The 20,494-nt window shown below is 45.6% G+C and overlaps 1 protein-coding gene across 1 annotated transcript; it reads right to left on the bottom strand.

Moving 5' to 3' along the window:
- Window positions 1-15,806: 15,806 nt before the first annotated feature.
- On the bottom strand, window positions 15,807-19,474 carry LOC119393560 (estradiol 17-beta-dehydrogenase 8). The gene is made up of 3 exons (XM_049415871.1): window positions 19,333-19,474; window positions 16,817-17,052; window positions 15,807-16,223 (listed from the first exon to the last, which is right to left on the bottom strand). Exons 1-3 carry the CDS (start codon window positions 19,472-19,474, stop codon window positions 15,807-15,809), a joined length of 795 nt encoding a protein of 264 aa, XP_049271828.1.
- Window positions 19,475-20,494: the final 1,020 nt, after the last annotated feature.

Here is a 20,494-nt window from a genome sequence, read left to right as displayed (position 1 = left end):
AATTAAGCGTAATTAAGTTATGATCGAAATAAAATTGCACCCTTTTTTTTCTTAAAATGAACTCTACACGAAGAGTAAATATAGTGAGTGTTTTTTTCACATTTTTTCTGAAGGCAGAACGCCTTTTGGGCATTACAGGGTTAAGCTGCTTCGCATCTTAAACAAAAAGGTCAGCTGACAAGAGATTCGCGCTCTTCTTCTTGTCCAGACAGCGTGAGAGCCACCACGTGACTCTACTCCACCAATAGTGACACGGAGATCTCAGTTCCGCCGTTTCTTGCTTCGCACGGTGGTGGGCGATCGCAACATCTTGTATCTTAAGATACGCGATACATTCTTCAATATAGTGGATATATAGATACTGATACACGTCTTGTGAGACGTATCGCGATACAGATACAAGATATCCAAAGAGTATCTCAGATAGTATCTAAGATACATGTATCTTCGATACTGCCCAGCACTGGCAGCTAATAATGTTATTTATCAAGAAGCGCGTCTGCCAACACTGATATGTCGATGCCGCAACTAACGGTACAAACATTTCTCAAATTTTATAGCTCACCGGTATGATCTGAATATGTTTTTATCAGTGATCCAGACTCCTTCTTTCTCGCTCATTTCCACGGTTTCACACTCGCCAGATAATTTTTGTACAAAAGAAACTGGAAGCTATAAATGTGAACATTAGAGAGATCATTGTAACTAATGGCACAAATCGGAATATTGCGATAGAATATGATAAGATTTTTCCTCCAAATTCTAAATGTCAATCTCGCAAATTCTTAAAGAACAGGTTACACGATTACCTTGTACATGCAGCCCCGCCACGGTGGTCTAGTGGTTATGGCGCTCGACTGCTGACCCGAAGGTCGCGGGATCGAATCCCGACCGCGGCGGCTGCATTTTCGATGGAGGCGAAAATGTCTGAGGCCCGTGTACTTAGATTTAGGTGCACGTTAAAGAACCCCAGGTGGTCGGAATTTCCGGAGCCCTCCACTACGGCGTCTCTCATAATCATATCGTGGTTTTGGGACGTTAAACCCCAGATATTATTATTATTGTACATGCACAAACAGATAACATAATAGCCACAATGCTTCTGTGAATGATGAAAGGGCAGGCGTAGGAATTGTCTCTCAGTCGCTTGGATGGTCATTCGTCGTGAGGTTACCAGATTTCACTCCTGTCTTCGAAGCTGAGCTCATGGCTATTATCATGGCGCTGCGAAAACTCCCGTCGGAAGAGCACAGTGCGCTCATACTAACAAATTACCTTTCCGTGTGCACAGTTCGTACAGCTTCACATTACTCACGAGCCCTAGAGACGTTACGCTCGTTAGTTCCGCCTCAGATTAAGTACCTAAAATTATTGTGGATTCCTCGTCACTGTGGGTTAAAATTAAATGGCAGATTCCTTAGCGCGAGCATCGCTGGATGGCCCAATAATTAATGTACTTCCAGTAGTAAAATATATAGCAGCAACCAGATATAGAAAACTAGCAATTCGCACAAATAGGATGGAATCGATAACAATGTGGACGGAATATCAGCACCTAAAATTCCCATGGAAGTCTCAAGGGAATCAGTCTCGACAATAGGAAATTTTGATCACCAGATTTCGATGCTGTGTCCCCCCATTAAACCTATATTTACACAGGGCTGGTCTGACGATATCGCCCCTCTGTCAATTCTGCGAAGAAATGGAAAATATTAACGTGATAGCGTTAAAGAGCTCGTATCGCAGAAATTCCGCCGTCGGCGTCGGCGCCGTTGGTTGTGAGCGAAAAATCATCATCTTGTCCGTGACCGAAAAATCGAAAAAGCTGCAAATAAAATAATAAAAATGTTGGGTCCGAGGGGGGGGGGGAGGTGATTCTTAAAAGGAAGAAGGAAATGAAAATGGAAATTGGGTGTGGAGTGCACGATAACTGTCTCTCAAGTGAGGACACCTCAACCGATACACTCACGGGGGATTGGGGATTAAAGGGACAGTGAGAGTGAAAAAAGTATGGTAAAAGAAGAAAAAGAAAGGTATGAGTGGAAAAAAAAACAGTGAGGGGGTGGGGGGCAGGAGAACGGGCGTCCGAGTCACCGTGGTGAGCGACTAGAAAATTCGTTCGACTAGGCCGGCATCCTCGAGAAAAGCTAGTAGGGCCGCAAGGGCTGATCGGCGACGGTGTACGTGGCCGGTGGGATGGAGCAAGTCCTGTAGGGTCGCACACGGCAGTCCGACGAGGCGGTACTTCATGGCGAGCCGCTTCCGCGCAGTGTTGAGAGACGGACAGTCAAACAATAGGTGGCACAGGGTTTCGATCGCGCCGCAATCGGTGCAGTTCGGTGCAGCGGCGCCGCGAAGACGATGCCTGCGTTCCGCGGGCCACACAGAACCGGTCCTCAGGGCAAGAAGAAGCGCGCGCTCGCGGCGAGTGAAACCAGTGGCTGGGATGGGAGGAGGGGGGTGTCCGGAGGCGACCCGTGCGTCAGGATGCTCGCGCACCAGCTCCCGGCGAAGGTTGTTGCGTGCCGAGTCGAACGAGCTGGCGTAATCCGTCAGCGAAGTCTCGGCGGAGTGTGCTCGTTTTGCGAGTTCGTCTGCAGCCTCGTTGCCCGCGATGCCGACGTGTGAAGGGAGCCACTGAAGGACCACATCACAGCCTCGTTCCTGGAGGGCCAGCAGGCTGAGAGCGGCACGCTGAGCAAGAAGGGGGCCTCGTTCCTCCCTCGCGAGGGAGAATCGAACCCAGGCCGTCTGCGTGGCAAGCAGGTGTTCTACCACACAGCCACGCCTCTGCTTGTAGCTGCACTGAAAGGAACTTTCATGCATCCCAAAAATACGCGTCCTGTATACAGGTGTCACAGTACGAGATGTAGTATCGCAGTAATAATGCGTGGTACAAGCGTACATTGCCTCCGGGCGTCACACCATGTTAATATCATAAAGACTTGGTGGTTTAAAGACAGCCACCCATTACAAAAGGCACACACATTACTGCCCGTATTCCCTTAGGACCACGTAGTGGGTGCATCGCAACTTCGAAAAAGTTTCTCGCGCATAATTGCTCCTGGTTTAAAGCATGCTACCCATTACATAAGGCACACACCTTAGTGCATGCATTCTCTTAAACAATCGTAGTGTTCGAAGTGCGCACAAGGGGCAGGATATCGCTATCGCGTTCAACTCTTAAAGGCGAAGCTTAAGCGTCCCCCAATTTTTGAACATTATTTTTTGTCGTGTCGCAGACATTCAATTATTAGAAAAAGACTTCTCATTAATCCGCTTTCAAAGATATGCTTAAATTTAACTGCATAAATTGTGCTAAGCTTCGGTGCCTCCGGTATGGGATATTGCCACAGGGATGTTTTTTTTTATTGAAATAGAAAATAAATGACAGGGATGCTTTTAATGCGGTGTGTAATTTCATCCAAGGTACTTAACGTACACCGTTTTAATCGTGACGTCAACTATTCGTAAACAAAAATGCTCTAAGATCTAACAAATTTATTCGAAAATTTGCTGATCAGAATAATACGACAGTCTGGTCTACTGCGAAATCGCATAGTGAAGTAACTGCAGTATTTATTTGATATATTACCTAACATTACCTCTTTATTAATCTTTTTTATTATTAAATATTGTTCAAATTAACTTCTAAATTTTAAGCTACGATTTCTTGGCCAATCCCGCGGAGTGGGCATGTATCATAATGCTGAAGGAAAAACAAACAAACAAACAGACAAGCGAACCATGGCGAACAGTGCCAACCTAGGTTCTTTAGAAGGGGCGTCTCCTGACCACTGTAACTCTGGCACAATCAACGTCGTCCCGTCTGCGGGCATCAAAAGCCGCACGTTTTTGTTTTTTGTTTTGTCGGCAGTGTCCTGCCAGCGGTGTTTCTTGTATTGTTCATCGCAATCACCGTAATCGGAGTCTACCTGGGTCAACGCCAAAGCAGCAGCAGGCAACCTTCAGACACAGGAGGACGCTCATTCTGCTGCCCGAACGAGGCGGAGGTCATGACCAGGATCTGGAGACGCATCTGGAGACATGTGCACGTAGCGCCATCTCTCGTTGGTGACAGCGGTGGCCTGCCGTAACTGAACGGGAAATAGGCGAAAAAAAATCGTATCCGACGAAGGAAGCTAGTTATCAAAAGCGACTCCCGGTTCTATACAGCAGAGACTTATCTGAACAGTCTGTTAAGATTACAGTGTCGCACTACAAACCGCGTGACGTCCCGGAGTGTTCATATTTTACAATGGGGCCTTTGTGTTCCTAATGGGCGGTGTTTAATTGTTCTGGGAAGCTACACGCTTTGTAGTGCGATACTGGAATTTTACCAGAATGTTCCAGTAGGTCTCTGCTGTATAGAACCCGGAGTTGTTTTTCATAACTAGCTTTTTTCAAGAGATGTGTTTTTTTTTCGCCTAATTCCCATTCAGTAATGGCAAGACGCCGTTGCTGCCGCCTAGAGATGGCGCCACGCCCAGATGTCCCCAAATCCTGTTAGTGGCCCAGGTACGTCAACACTAGCCTGAATGCATGCAAAGATTTCCTTTCGTACGCCTGCTCTAATTCAATCAAATACGGATTCTCAGAAGGTACAATCATACGCTCCGATCTCGAGCGCGCCGCGATAACGGGCACAATACCGAAGAACGTACGAATGCGTCATGCAGGACTCTTTCCCAAAAACTACTACAAGACCTGCGTGAAGACGATCTCGAACCGTTATTCATTCGCGTTCGCCCTTGGGAATGCCTTTCTGCGGAATGAGGCACATCTTCTTAGGAACGTCGACCCCAGAAAGGCTTTTTATAATTGCTGCGGCTTTCAAGTATGGTCTCCTCGCAGTCGCTTACAAAATGGGAGGGATATTGCAAATGCAGGCCAATCTCATTTGCCATCTGGAGAGAAGTGCTCTAGACTACCTGAACGCAGCGGTAGAAGCTCTAAAAACAGCAGCGATGATTTTCCTACAACGGATAACACTCTGCGTTCTGCAGTGTTGTTGTGTGACCAATTTCGGAGAGTTGCCCCAGGAGTGGTGGAGTACGACGCAAAAAACTCGAGAAACACATTCAGCCGTGAGGTCTGGAACGTTGATGACCTCGAAGTCAGCTTAAAAGAACATACGATCGAATTACGGGACGTTGACCTTATAGCGGTTCTAGGGGTCGCGGAAGTCCGTGTGCTCTATCACTTTTTCTCACAGGAAAGAGTCAAGAACGAAAGCCGCCTAGCTACTTTGGCACGCCGTTGTAAGTGGAATGCGAGAGTTCAGTGCCTACACTCTAAAAACTGAAACTCCTGCAGTGAGAGTTATAGAGCTGTGTTACTCCCACAGATCTCATTATACTCTCTCTCAGGGAGGCGCTTTACTCTCTTTTGGCCAGGAGGAGTGAAAAGGCCTTTCACTCCTCCTGGCGAAAGAGAGTAAAGTGCCTGTTTCACTCCCGCATCCCACGAGAGAGTAAAAGGTTGTTTTACTCTCTTGCCATATAAAAGCTTGTTTCAGAGCTTGTTTTAGTCTTGCAACTCTCCAAATATAACGAGCTGTAAAGAAAATTTCGTGCAGTCTAATATCTTTGGCAGTAGCTCAATCGATGAAGTGACGGCGATAGATTCCTCGTCAACTTATCGCAACGAAAACCGCTGACATGCACAAAGAATCTGCGATCATAAATGTACGCGATTATACTCACACGTACGCACACTCTGAGTCAGGTCCTAGTTATTAACTGTCTAGAGGCGGCACGCCGCAGCGTACGCAATAAAATGCTGTGGACAGAAAGCACGAGAAAAAAAAAGAAGAAAAAAAAGGGGGGGGGACCTTTAGTTTCGCCTTTAAAACGCGACAGCGGTATTCGTACACACGCATGGTCGCGCGCGCGCGCGCGCGCGCACACACACACACACACACACACACACACACACACACACACACACACACACACACACACACACACACACACACACACACACACACACTATCGCCTTCTCAATCGCTAGCTTGCCTGCGCTTCTCGATGGAGACGTATACACAGTGCCGCAAGGAAAGCCAAAGTGCAAACGCCCTCTCTCTCTTTGCATCTACCTCGACTTTTCGCTCACGACCAACCAACGCGGCTTTTTCGCTCAGAACCAATGACGCCGACGCCGCCGACACCGGAATTTCTGCGAGACGAGCTCTTTGACGCTATCGCGTCCAAAAAAAAAAAAAGATATATATAAACGCGACTTCCTTCAAGCAGCCGCTAAACGGGAGGGCTGTTACATGAGCCGCCGAGAGCAACACGATAACGCAACCTTACGACGCAGGCACGCAGGCGCGAGCGAGGAAAGACAAAATAAAAAAAACAGACACACACACACACACACACACACACACACGCGCGCGCGCACCAGGAGAGGAGAAGCGTGCGTGCTCAAGTCGAAGTCTCGCCGTCGCCCGTCGCTGCCTTCGCCATTTTCTCCCGTTGCCCGGTCAGCCCGGTGATCGAAGTTTCCGAATTGCTCAGCTGTGCCGGCTGTGCGTGCCCGTGTCCTGTGTGTGCGCGACTCTGATCTCAACGCTGGACGTGAACGGCATTTAGCGACGGCAGTGCAACATCGCGTACTGTGAGCGTGTTCGTGTTGGTTTCATGATGGTCTGAAGACTCAAGCGTGCTTGCACCTTCGTGTATTCGTGTTCGGCCAGCACCTGGTTAGGCACAGTCGGAAATGCGAACGGTAAGTGGTGCTTCTGTGTTCTCAGTTTCGTGTCGCTCACGTGTGTAGTGCTGCACAGTGTGTCGCGTGGAAAGTACAATAAAAAGCAGAATGGAAAAGCATTAGGCGCACATACGTGTGATGCCTGATGCGCGTTTAAAAAGCTTTTGTGAAGGCACACGCTTCGCACGGCCAGTCTATCGAAGAGCGGGTACGCCTCAATGAAGACAATTTGTGCTATACAATTTCTTTGCTTGACATAAAGCATGAATGCGGCAGCGTGCTTTCAGAAAATATAAACAAGCGAGAGGCCGCGGTTATCACTCCGTCATGTGTGTATTAAGGCTAACTTTTGTTTTCAGTTGATATAGTTATTGTAGTTGTCAGCCTCGGTTGTACGATGGTTGCGGTGCTCGCTGCCGACCCGAAAGTCGCGGCTTCGATCTCGGCCGCGGCGGTAGCATTTCGGTGGAGGCGAAACGCTAAACGCCTGTGTACTCTGCGATGTCAGTGCACGTTAAAGAAAACAGATGGGCGAAACTTCAGGAGCCCTTCGTCGCGCCCTTCACTTTTTTAGAAAAACACCTATTTTCATAATTCATTTTCGGTAAAACACCCCCCTCCATCAGAATTTCGCTCCCCCCCTTCCCCTGTGGCTACGGGCCTGGCGTACGCTATTCCAAATCTCCCTAATATTAGTAAGTGGGAATACTTTTCGATAACAATCTTGCATTGCGCACTTTGTTCGTCTCTAAGACAAAAAAGAAACAGCATACCATATATAGGGTAATAACGTCATTAGGTTGGACTAGAACGAATAAATTATGCTGCAGAGATATGATTATGGCCATATTATGTGAAAGTTGTCTGCTAAGTGACAGCGTTTATGGTGAAGCACGTGCATTTTACGATATTGTCACTTAATCCGTGACAATTTTGTGACATAATTAGTGACATCTTGAACTTTCCTGAATTTCATGTGGATATTCTCATCGAGTTGAAGATGTGCGAGTTGTGCCAGGCTTATTCAGCCACATCAGTGCAAGTCAGCTCAATGCAATACTGATGGCAGAGGGACAATAATTAAAAAAATGTGACTCTCATAAGACTATTATGAAGCTTTGAAGCAAGGCTAAGCAGCCATTAAACATTATCACAGTTAAAAAAAAACTAATGTTCAGCAAGAACAGAACACCTTTCGTCATTTCTTATGGTTTACTTCTTTAAGTCATATGTAAGCTTCCTACCTTCATGCTTCTTGATGAATGTGAATATTGTGTTTAGTGCAGCACCAGAAGCAGTAGACAATGGCCCGCAGGTCACCAGATGACTCTATCGCAAATTCTCAAAGGATGTGCTGTTGTGCACCTACTCCTTGCTGCTGTATCATGCTTTGTTTTGAGCTCTTTCATTAGCATGATACACGGCAAACAACTTAATTTATCAGAAACTCAAATGCTGTGTTTTTGACGAAATGGTAGGTGTGGGGTGAACTTGAAACCACAAGTATTTGCTTTCTAGTCTCGCACAGGCAGTGAAATTTGTGGTTGGCTGTAGGTTGGCTGTAGGTTATGAATGTTTGTGCAGTTGGCAACACTACACTACTGAACTTGATGTGTATATTTGTAAATGCTGCAAGACTTAAAATGAAGGAAGGAAAGAAAGAAATAGATGGGAAGACAGGCAGGTTAGCCACTTCTCAAACTGGCTGGCCATGCTATGCAAAGGAAGAGGGTACGAGGAATAAAGGATAATACAAAAGAAACTTTACAGAAAAAGAACAAAGCAGGAAAGAAGAGTATGATGCCTCGTAAAGTCTGTCTCTAAGCTCACTTTTGCGTAAGAAGCACAGCAGCACTTTCAATGCTAACATCAAACGGGAGCAGCAATAAAAAAGCTCTGGAATCGTTTTTCCTGAGATTAAAAAAAAAACGCTTAATCTACACTGCCAGTTTTGTATTATGTACTGAATTAGTTCTTGGTGTTCGAGTGCATTAGGATAATAAATTTAGAGTTAAAAGATTGTTACATGCATGGACGTCTAACTGAATTTATGCCGGTTATCTGAATCAGGTATTGGTGTGCTTTACAGCTGTTTAGTGCAGCATGAAATAGTCACTGCAAAAAATCTGTACATTTTGTTTTTCTTTGCAGATGGTGCTCAAGATGGCACATGCAACGCTATGCAGCTGTGGACACCAGCAGCTTGATAAGAACTCTTGAAGCTCATCTGGATGCTTCACAGAACCTGGGTTGGTAGCAGTAATCTCGTTAGGAGAGAGTGATCAAATAGAATCCATTTCTGAATTGTGCAATGCATACCTGTGTTTAATGAAGCAAGTCATTGATACATTGGAAACATTGAGAGTATCACTATATTGAGTCCAATGTCATGGTAGCTCTTATCTCAGTCATCCGATACAGTATGCAGAATCTGCACCTGCACTCTGTCATGCCTATAACACTATATTTAATTTACAGTGGAGTGCCTCGATAATAGACACCTGTAGCATGATATTGACTGTATTGTGAGGGATTCATAGTGTTCCTGGCGAAGTGATCAGTACTTATATAACGGCAGTGCTAAGAAGACAAGGACAAGAAAGTGCACATCAAGAGCGCTTACTCACAACTGAAAGCTTTATTGCCTAAACTTGAACCTCGCCTATTACCCGCCAACTAGTTCACATTCCCGTTTTGCTTCAAACAGTCAGTATTGTGATGCATTACCTTAACAATGAAGTGGCATATACATCGATATACATTGAAGCTCACTAGCGCATTGTTATTATGGTGTTTAACTTTATTTTTGTGTTTGGTAGTTTCAAAACCATTCACAATTTGCGACACAAATGTTAGTCCTGTTGTGAGTCACAACAGGACTAACAAAGGATAGGCTGCATGCGCCTTGTGATTTAAGTTATCACTGTTAGGAAAATTTTTACATTCATTTCCACTTGATAGTTATATTAATTGCTTGTCTAGTTTGTGTTGGCTAGGGGAGATTTAAGGTAACAGCAAGCAGTAAGCAGCATATAAAATTTTCAGTATGCACGCATTTTATAGTTGGCAGAAGCAGGATGGTGCAGTGCTTACAGGCAGGTGCTATGTGCACAGCTGGTTTAGTCCGAAGTGCTGTGAGAAAGACAACATCTAGATGTTGCTTTGGCGTAAACAGAGCTTTATGTTTAAATGTAAATTAAAAAATTGAGGCTGTCCACTGTGGCATGCCTCATAAGTACTATATATCTATATTTGTCCCGTCTAGCCTAGGATTTTAAATAATTTATTTGGGAGAACTTGCACTAAGTTTTGAGGATAAATGAATTATTTTTGTAATAGGAGTTGCCTCCACAAAACAACAAGCAACACTGCACACTAGCTATTGTACCTTGTTCTTTTGCTAGGTGTATAAAAACATGGCAGCAAAACATGGACAAGCAATTGAGCCTCGTCTTTCTGTATTATAATGCTGCGTCTTTCTAGATATTACAAGAATGAAAGTGTGCTGCACACTCTGCATATCTCACAAGAAAATACTTGGCAGCTTCTTAATTTTGTATTTTTCTGTTTTTTTGGAAAAGTCTGCAGTAAGAGAAGACAAGTGGGTATTTTGTATGGATGCAGAAAGCTTAAGACTTCTTTGCTTGATATCTTTTTCAGGAAGACTGAACACTTTTGGCAAAGCAGCAACAGTCCTGGCCCACCTGTTTGTCTACAAGACGGTCTCTTCTGTGAACACTCCTGTGCCTTACAGTATACTATACTGATGATCTTGTACATCTCTCAGTATTTAGGATTGTCAGCACTTGGACTGCTGCACTGTGTTATGCACGGTGCTGAGTCCAAACTTTCCAATAACAGTATGCATTTGAAAATTTTACATGGCTTGAAAAGATGCTGAATGTAAACTCATTTAACTTACTAAGCATGGTTCTTTACTGTTTTACAGCCGTTATTTATTCCCTGGTCAATTTTTATTCAACCTCATGGCATGTCCAGTCCTTGGCTCTAATGTGCCAAGCCACCACCAGTATTGATGGGCAATTTTTAATTCAAAGCATGTTATTGCCTAACTCCGAGGTAACTTTCCTGTCACGGTATTCGCGGATTCATTTTCAATGTGGCACTTCTGCATGAGCCATAAATTGAGCTGTTGAAGGTGACGAGGAACCAATTTTCCGGTCGCATTTCATGGCACTAGCGGGCATGTAAATATTGTAACCATTGGTCTACTATTTATGCATAATAATGCGGGTGAATAGGGTTGCGAAATAATGCCATGTTCCCAAGCTTAACTTTATAAATTTACATTATTTCTTAAAAATATGTGAATAAAGGCGACTGTGTTTACAAACCTTGGCAGATGGATCTATGGTCGACACCACAGGTCTTTATACAAAACATTGAACTGCACAATCATGCGTAACATGTTTTCATGCCTGAGGGCAAACTAATGCTATATATAAGAAAAATGGTACACCACCATGCCTAATTGTTGCAAGCCTTTATTACTTATCGAGTTGCCTTCATGTGTAAGCAGACACCTAGTTCTCTGTGCATCAGAGGCATAGGCAGAAATTTTTTTCGGGGGGGGGGGGGGTCGTCTCCTTGATTTGAAGTGGGAGCCGGGCAGGCAGATGTGTTCAGTTGTCATTTTGGGCTCTGTATGCCATAGCAAAAAAACATTTCGAGGGGGGGGGATGCCCGGTGGTGTGCCCCCCTGGCTACGCCACTGCTGTGCATGCCATCTCTTTGGATTGTACTTGCATACTGGCATTTCGAAGTGTATGTGTCTTGCTTTGTGATGAATTTTCGAACTATACTTTCATAATATTTTACTGCTGTGAATTAGTGCTCAGGTTGCATTGTGTATGTTGTTTCATCTCTTCAATAATGAGCATAGGTTCTGTGGTAGATGAAAATGTATAATTTACATTGACATTGTGAATGTTATTGTTTTGATTCTAATAAAGTGCTACAACCAGCATTTATTGTATCATTTGAAGTTTTAAGAATTTGTAATGCATTCAAACAAAAAAGTCCTTGTACATGTAAAAGAAATTGTTCAGGCTCTGATATATAGGTCCTGGTTCTCAGCCATGGATGTTTTGGAGACCCCTTGTGGACTGGTGGAAGTGATGAGGGACCCCTTGCAGTGAGAAGTAAGGAGGGGGGGGGGGTGAGGGCTTATAAATTAGCACAACATGCAGCGTGAAACAGGTGCCTTGCGTTTCTCCGTGGCAAAGAATGGTCAAACTAAAGTGCCACGCCAATTCAATCTCAACAGCTTGTCACTAAGTTGTGCGATCTGCCGCCACATTTCAGCTGTTTCTCGCTACGCTTTCTCTTCAAATATGCAAGCCTGGAAAAGCACATGTGGTAGAAAATTGCAGTAAAAGCTTTACAGCCATCTCATGGAAAGCATAAGTCAGCTCTGCCGCAATGCATAACCGTTATGCGGTGAAGCAAAACAAAAAATAGTGGGGGCCGCTGTCATTGGACATATTGTTTCTTCAAAAAAGGCGTATTTTCTTTTTTGTTCGAAGATGCGTTTCGCGGACCCCCAGAAATGGCTTCGCTGACCCCCCCCCCCCCCCCCCCCGCTTTAGAACCACTGCATGCTATAGATAATGCTTGCGTTATCTGCAAATAAGCATCGTGCAAATAAGCGACAGGCAGTAAACGGAAACAGATCAACTGTGATCGAACATTGATGGGTTGATCATTTATCAATGGTCGCATAATTTGTAGATTTGGAATCAACTACAGGTACACGAGGTAGTAGGGGTGCACATGGCACCCACTTTTTTCAGTTTTTATTTATCTGCTGCACTCATGTTCGTGCTATGGGTAATCCTGAATCACGAAAAAGTCAAGTTGTGTCCTACCGTGACAAAAATATTCTAATTAAAATGACACCTTATTTTCTGAAGAACAGCTGTTTCACTGAGGCATACAATAATGCCTTTTTTTTTAATAGGTACTGCACAATCTCTTCAGGAGTAGTGCCAACTACACGCGGACGTTCGCAATACAGAGGCGCAACAGTATTATCTTTTCTATTTTAAGGGAGACATGTCACTCGCGAATTAATGGACATCGTGCTTAACCTTGGTGGACGCCTTCGACATACATTTGAACGACGGCGTGATACAGAAGAGTAAGGGTTGCTTAGTAAAAGGTAGCTAGTCTCCGAGTATAAAAGCAAATAAATACTGACTATGACTAATTCAGAAGCACTGTATGTCGTGCTTCAACGCGCGTAAGTGCTCATCACGCAAATATTCGTCTAACTGCTCAGAGGTGCCGCTGACCCTGCGTGCAGATCGCAACAGCACCTACACGCGCAATAAATGCACATGCTTGTATAGGTGTACGCTAAAATACCCTTGGAACTCTGACATCGACGTATGTAACAAAAATATGCGACATATGATGGTCTTCGAACAGCTGAGAACGCACTGCCGACACTTGCAGCTTGCGGCAAAAATAACTAAAACTGCTCCCACAGCACACGCTCGTAGAATACACATACGTGAGTTTCGCTATCTAAAGGTACTTTTCACGCCGGTATGGGCAAATTTTTGGGCGAGCGAGACATCCACGATGTATGGTGAACACACAAAAAACACACGTTTATCATTTCTCTTGCGGCTCGACAAACGACGAACAGAAGTCGGAGCTGAAGGTGCTAACGGTGGCCTTCGTGAGTTCATGGCGCCGCGCTAACTATTTACTAACCTAATCCACGCGCAAACACACGCCGATGATGCAAAAAAAGAAGTAGCAAGCTCCGCCCTCTCGTTGCAAACCACTTGGTAATTATATAAGGCCGTGAAAAGTCAACCAAGCACGCGGTGGCTCTGTGGCGTAGTAGTTAGAGTGTCTGCTTTCGGTGCTTGTGGTCATGAGTTCGATTCCTGTGTCGTGTGCGATTTGTATGTGTTGTCATATGTGCGTGTTTACATTGATGTCCATTTTCTGATTACCCCTAGAGATAAGCATTGCAGAAATTATTCCGTGAAACGTTGTTCGAGTGCCAAATTTTTCTTTTTCGCAGCCGCTTTGTGTGCCGTAGCTGCCGCCACGTCAAGTTGCGCCATCTATGGAGGATAAAAACAACTAACCGATACATAATGTATGACCTTCGAGATTCCGGGATTGTCGCTCGCTAAGCCTGCATCGTTGATTATTTGAGTATGGCTCTCGAAAACGGTGCCGAATCGACACGAATACCTTGCTGTCGAAGCTTCAGGACGTGAACCTAAAGCAAATAAAAGCATCAGTTCGGAGATAACGAGCGACAGAGCGCGCGACGACCACTTGATAGATTCGAGGTGGACGGCAATCGCTTTCAGCGGCGCGGCCATGTTTACCGGGCGTGCGTATGCGCAGTTCACACCCGGTATTCCGGTGCCGGACAGACTAAAATCCTCTAATGTATGCGTTTCGGTTGCGAGCGCTCTACGTGTTTTGGTTGCGTGAATGTGTGCGCGTATGAATGTGCCATTTTCTGTGCTCGATTAATTTTATTTCAAAGCTGTTTCAACGTGATAGCTTTACTCCCTCGGAGGAGTGCTTTCACTCTATCGCAGACGGAGTGCTGTACTCCATGAGGAGGCGTTGAATCACTCCCTGTCTAGAGGGAGTTGTTTCACCCCGGAAAAGGGAGTGCCCAGCGGGACAAGCCAAAACTCTCACAAAGGGAGTGCCCCGATGCCCTTTCTTCTAAGAGTGTACGGTAGTGAATATTCGCCGCAAGTCTTTGATACCTGTGCCAACAGCCTGTTCAAGATGCAGAAACTCTGCAATTTGTTCCAAACAGAAATCCTCATTAGTCCCGACAAGGAAGTGGTGGCAAAAACTGTATTTGATACCATCAAAGGCGCCGTGCACGAACAGCTGATGACGGGAGCTCTCATTGAATCCGAAGATTTCGATAAGGCGCGAGCATTCTTCAGAAACGGGGCCCTATGGACACTGGTGAATTCGAGCAACACATCCATACCCGTTCCAAAGGCCACGGCAGACTTAGCCAAGAACCCTGCTCAGAGGCCGCGCTTACGTTTCTAACCATTGCACGTGCGTCGACTATAATAGCCAAGAAAATATTTCTGTGCAGTGATGTACTTGTGATCAATCACCTCTACACCATAGTGTCGGCATTCTGGTACAACTTCAACTTTCCAGGTTTGACCTACCTTCGCATCCTCAGTATGGCCGTTCTCTGTCAATTGATGGCTGAACTTCTATGGGCCATGGCAGTTTACACCATTCCGTGGGAAAAAAAGACATTATCGAACATACGAAGTTTCTTAGACTGTTTTGGTGACGTATACTTGAAGAACGCGAGTGACGCGCCGCTGAAGCCCTTTGTATGATTCAGTGCGCTGAGCTTTTCCTCCGCTGTGAAAGTGTTAAATTCGTCTGAGTCTACACCGTGAAGCCCGCCTAGAGCCTTTGGAGGCTTTCTCACGCGTAATTTTTATATATATTTGGTAGTTACAAGCGCTGCCCTAGGGAGTCGCTGTCAGAAGCCAACCTTGCGATCAATGTACCCGTAATGTACGTCAAAGACTTCGCGGCAATGCTCCACCCACGACGCACCGTCAGTGTCCCGTTTAACCATGGACGTCCTGGAAATGGGATGTTAGCATACGTGATGCTTCTATCTTATTTTTCTTTGTCACGCAAGACTTTTCGTGCTAGCTGATGCTGCGGTGTCAAGTTTACAATTTTCATGTTTCTTGCGCTTTCGCTTATAATGTTTGAGATTGTTTTCTTTCACTAATAATGTGTATTTAAAACGTTTAGATCGTTGAAGTTTTTTGTGCAGAATACCAATTACGTACAGCGTACCAAGCGCGTAAATTATGTATTCCGGGCCTTGTGTGCGTCGTGTCCCCGCGTCTCACCCGTCTGCTGGAATATGCTATAACAGCACTGCCAGTGTTGGTACAACAAAAGGCGTATACAATATGCAACAGAAAGCGTACTTCTATATTTTATGCTACGCGCGAATGTGTGGCATTATTGTCGATTCACATCTTGAATCCTCCGGTGACTTCAAGCTCTGCGCCCGTCACAAAGATTCACATCTTGAATCCTCCGGTGACTTCAAGCTCTGCGCCCGTCACAAATGAGCTTGCAGTGGGTGAGCACAGAAATTTGATCGCCTCGGCTATCTCCCGTGGCTGGGCTGCACACTTCAGAGGCGTCAGAGACACTAGGAGGTTTCTTTGCCTTTTAGTCAGGACGTTTGTCATGGGCGTGTCCGTCCAACCGGGAAGAACTGCGTGGCAGCGGATACCGTGGCTCGCCAGTTCTTGAGCCAGAGACTTCGTCAGAGCCACGACGCCGGCTTTGGAAGCGGCGTACGCGCTGCACCCGGACGCACCGCCTTTGGCTGAGATACTGGCCACATTCACAATGGCGGCGCCTATTTCGGGCAATGCTTTCCCCGAACGTAATATCTCTCGAGCGGCCGCTCGGTTAATCAGGAATGTACCCTGCGGAAACAGGAGACATACGCAATTTATATTTCATGCTCCAAGATGAAGGAATATCTATCTATCTATCTATCTATCTATCTATCTATCTATCTATCTATCTATCTATCTATCTATCTATCTATCTATCTATCTATCTATCTATCTATCTATCTATCTATCTATCTATCTATCTATCTATCTATCTATCTATCTATCTATCTATCTATCTATCTATCTATCTATCTATCTATCTATCTATCTATCTATCTATCTATCTATCTGGTCTAGTCTGGTCTGGTCTGGTCTGGTCTGGTCTGGTCTGGTCTGGTCTGGTCTGGTCTGGTCTGGTCTAGTCTAGTCTAGTCTAGTCTAGTCTAGTCTGGTCGGTCTGGTCTGGTCTGGTCTGGTCTGGTCTAGTCTCTTTGTAGCTTGGCAAAGGAAGAGTAACGCAAAACAATCTCTATATCAATAAAGCTTTTTTTGCCGTAACTTTGGCTCCCACATCAACAAGATAGGGGGGGGGGGGCGGTGTCCTGTGCAGTGGTACCGCCTTAATGATTTTAGTCAAGAATTCTAACGACCAGCTTCAGCTTCCCACGGCATAAGCTCACCTTCAGATTGACCCTTATGACGTCGTCGAAAATCTCGTCAGTGGTGTCTTCGAGAAGTGCCGAGTAATAAATGCCGGCACAGTTCACTACTATGCTAAGCGGCTGAGGGCACGAAGTCCTGGTGCAGTTGAAGAGCTGTTCCACTGATGACGTGTCGCCGGCATCCACGTACATGGCTCGGTGTTTGGCGTCGCCTGCGTCGAGGCAGCCCACGAAGATACACTCCTTGAGCTTGCCTGTTTTGTCTAACTTTGATAAATCGTTGCGCTTCAAAGAGAACTACACACGTAAACAATTTGATCCCATAAGGCGTATGAACTTGAACGTGTTGGTACGCGATCACATTAGAAAACAGGCAACACAACGAAGGCAAGAAAGACCAAACAGGACAGCGCTGGTCCTGTTTGGTGTTTCTTGTCTTCGTTGTGTTGCGCTGTTTTCTAATGGGATCCCAGTTTTTGTCGTTAGAATACTGTTAATGGCATTGTACTGACACCGTGTGTTGTAACTATAGGGTTACAAAGAAGAATGTGAAAAGTTGGGTTTTTTGATGACCAAATTGTTTCCCGGTAAATCACACAAAAGCACCTCTATCGTTTCGTGATTTCCAGCCACCTGTACGCTATTGGTTCACCGAGTCCTGCTTTGTTTCGAAATGTCCTCTGTGCACCTGCGTCGCATTATGCGTACCGTCTCTACAGGTCGAGGGTCATAAAGAGAAAAGCTACGAAACGCAGTCGCATATCCTCGAACCACGCAGCTGGTAAATAAGCTATTTTTTATTCACAAGTGTTGAAGATTGGGCGAGTTGGTTCGTCGTACTTGAACTGGTATAGCGCATTACGGGGAAGAAGAAACGGCCGAGCAGACCGGCACAAGAGGACAGAGCGCTATGTCCTCTTGTGTCGGTCTGCTCGGCCGTTTCTTCTTCCCCGTAATGCGCTATACCAGTTCAAGTACTATTTTTTATTATTGCGATAGCAATTATATGGACAGTCTCGGCTGGAAAATGTCTGTCCCCGTCGCCGTCATTCACCGTATATGTGTAAGTATGTATATATATAGAAAGGCCACAAAGAAAAATAATTAAGAAATTCTTTCCGACGCGCAGAATCGAACGGGCGACCTCTCGCTTTGCAGCCCGCCGCGTTAGACGTTAGGCCACGACAGCACCGTCTCTCAGCCTGCTAACGGCGAGCTATTTATATACACCATGTAATTCAGCATGCTTTCTTAGTGGCCACATAGATGGCGCGACGTGCGCGCGTGTTGCGCGCTTTAAAGATCATCGCCCCGCCCCTGCGAACGCCGTTGCTGTTGGCTCTACAGGGCGACGTCGCTGTCGTGCGCTTATCTCAAGGAAAGAAGGCCGGTGGGGTGCTTCGCTTCGCTCGCTGCAGCGGCCGCGTTTGCGAAAGGAGCGCGCTGTTCAAACAGAAATAAGTAACAACTGTGACAATTAGTTCACGCTCGTCTTGTGTGTACCTGTTCGTATGTTTCGTGCGTCCTGCTTTATGTTTGAGCAGTGCGCTTCAAGTGTCGAGCTGCGACGCATTAGTTCGCGCTCGTCCTGTGTGCGTTCTTTTCGTGCGTCCTTTGCTCTGGAGCGATGCGCTGGCAATTTCGAGCTGCTTTCCGTTCTTCGCGTTACATTACAATTTATTGCTATCGCAATCATTGCTTCGCCGTTGCGGCGAAACTGTGACTTTTTTTATTATTAAATGTGTTTAAGGAGAGCTATACATGGCTCCGGCTACTCCTCTTCCCTTACTTATTAATTAGCATCACGAACTTATAAATAAAAGTAGAGTATTGTAATACTCACTCACGTCAATGTCCTTTTAAAAGGAATGTCCTCACGTCATGCATATATAGTGTCCACGTGTCAACAACAATGTTCCCACACAAGACACACAGGAAACGTTCGCACTTTGCCGAAGAGTTCATCTAACAGTCCTTCGTATAATGCGATCACACAACAGTCACTGGGGCCTTGCCCGCACTTTAAACACAGATGTCTTGAAAAGCTATCTTCTTTGCTGCAGCCTGCTGCATGTTCACCTAAAGACTCTAACCATGGGATTGCTTTTAAGAATGAGAAAGGCGGTCGTCATTTAAACAGCAGTAACTTTATTGAATAGAGAAATCGTAGACGAAATAGGTTCCTTTTCCTTGTAACATATACTGGTCTGGCATCAGGTATTTACAAAATTTGGAGGTCTTAAATCTTCAAAAAACAAGGGGCGGGGGGAGTCCTGACAGAGGAATGAAGAGAAATTGGAAAGTTGTTCTCAAAAATGTCAAGAGGCCTTCAGTGTTGCGTAATAATAATAATAATAATAATAATAATAATAATAATAATAATAATAATAATAATAATAATAATAATAATAATAAAAATAATAATAATCTTTCAATGAAACAGTACATGTCGTTAGGCCTGCCATAGCCATTGGTGGCTTGAGCGCAAGCGTAGTATGCAGAAACAGCAGCCCTTTATACTATATAACACTAACCTGGCAAGGACTGGGCCACCTGGCGTGCCGCCTCAAGCTGCCTGTCGGCCACCACCACAGTGACACCTTCTGCAGCCAGAGAGCAGCAAACGATGCCACTCGCGCCACCCGTGACTATTGCGAGGCGTCCCCTGAAAGACATTATCTCCGACGAGAAATGCTCACCTCTGTACGCGAGTGTCTGCCTGCTTACGCTCGTGTAACCAATGCAGCTGCACTGATGGTGGCGCGTATGTTTCACTACCGCGGTGGAATACGGAGCACGCTGTCACAGCTGCTGCCTTCGAAGCAGTGGCGGCGCTTATATCAAATTACGGTATTCTGTACGAGGAAGCTTTGGCAATTCATTCGCTCCTGGAGTGCAAGACATAAGCTTTGCGCACTTGAAATAAATATTTTTTACTGCGGTCGCTACTGCGGATCGCCTCCGTCGGCGTCTCTGCCGCTGGGAGGTGGCACTCACCAGCGATGAGCTGGCCGACCAGCTTTGGGCTGTCCGGCAGGCCGAAGGTGCCGCCCGGGTCCAAGGACTTCGAGCCGTCACCTGAGGCACCGCCACCATCATCGACGGAGGTTGAGACGGGACAGGGGTTAATCTCCTCTCCTCCCGCCCCGAGCGAAAGAAACTGCCGCACTTATATCAATTAAAGTTTATTCGTTCGTTATTGAAGACATTTGACCTCGACAAAGGACATAAGATTTTCACTAGCGTAGATGATAACAGCAATAAAGATGGCACATTGTTTTTTTTTTTTTAGCTTCAAGTATCCAGCAGTCATCATTACTGTCCTTATTCAATTGCCGTCCGCCGCGGTGGTGTAGTGGTTAAGGTTCTTGGCTGCCCGAACCATGACCCGAAGGTCACGGGTTCGACTCCTGCCGCGGCACTCGCATTTCGATGAAGGCGAAATGATTGAGGCCTTAGGCACACGTTAAAAAACACCAGGTGGTCGAAATTTCAGGAGCCCTCCACTACGGCGTCTCTCCTAATCATATCGTGGTTTTGGGACGTTAGACCCCAACAATTATTATTTGAGGCGCCGCAACTTACAAGTGCTTCTATGATGGCTTTCGCTTCCAGTGGATACTTTTAAACGCAAGAAGATACGTCTTTTTAACTTCAATTGCACAAGCAAACCGTGCGTGCAGAATTATCGCAGGT

This window comes from Rhipicephalus sanguineus, chromosome 5 (assembly GCF_013339695.2).
Source record: "Rhipicephalus sanguineus isolate Rsan-2018 chromosome 5, BIME_Rsan_1.4, whole genome shotgun sequence".
In the NCBI taxonomy this organism is placed as follows: domain Eukaryota; kingdom Metazoa; phylum Arthropoda; class Arachnida; order Ixodida; family Ixodidae; genus Rhipicephalus; species Rhipicephalus sanguineus.
This window is presented reverse-complemented; position numbering and strand designations above follow the sequence as displayed.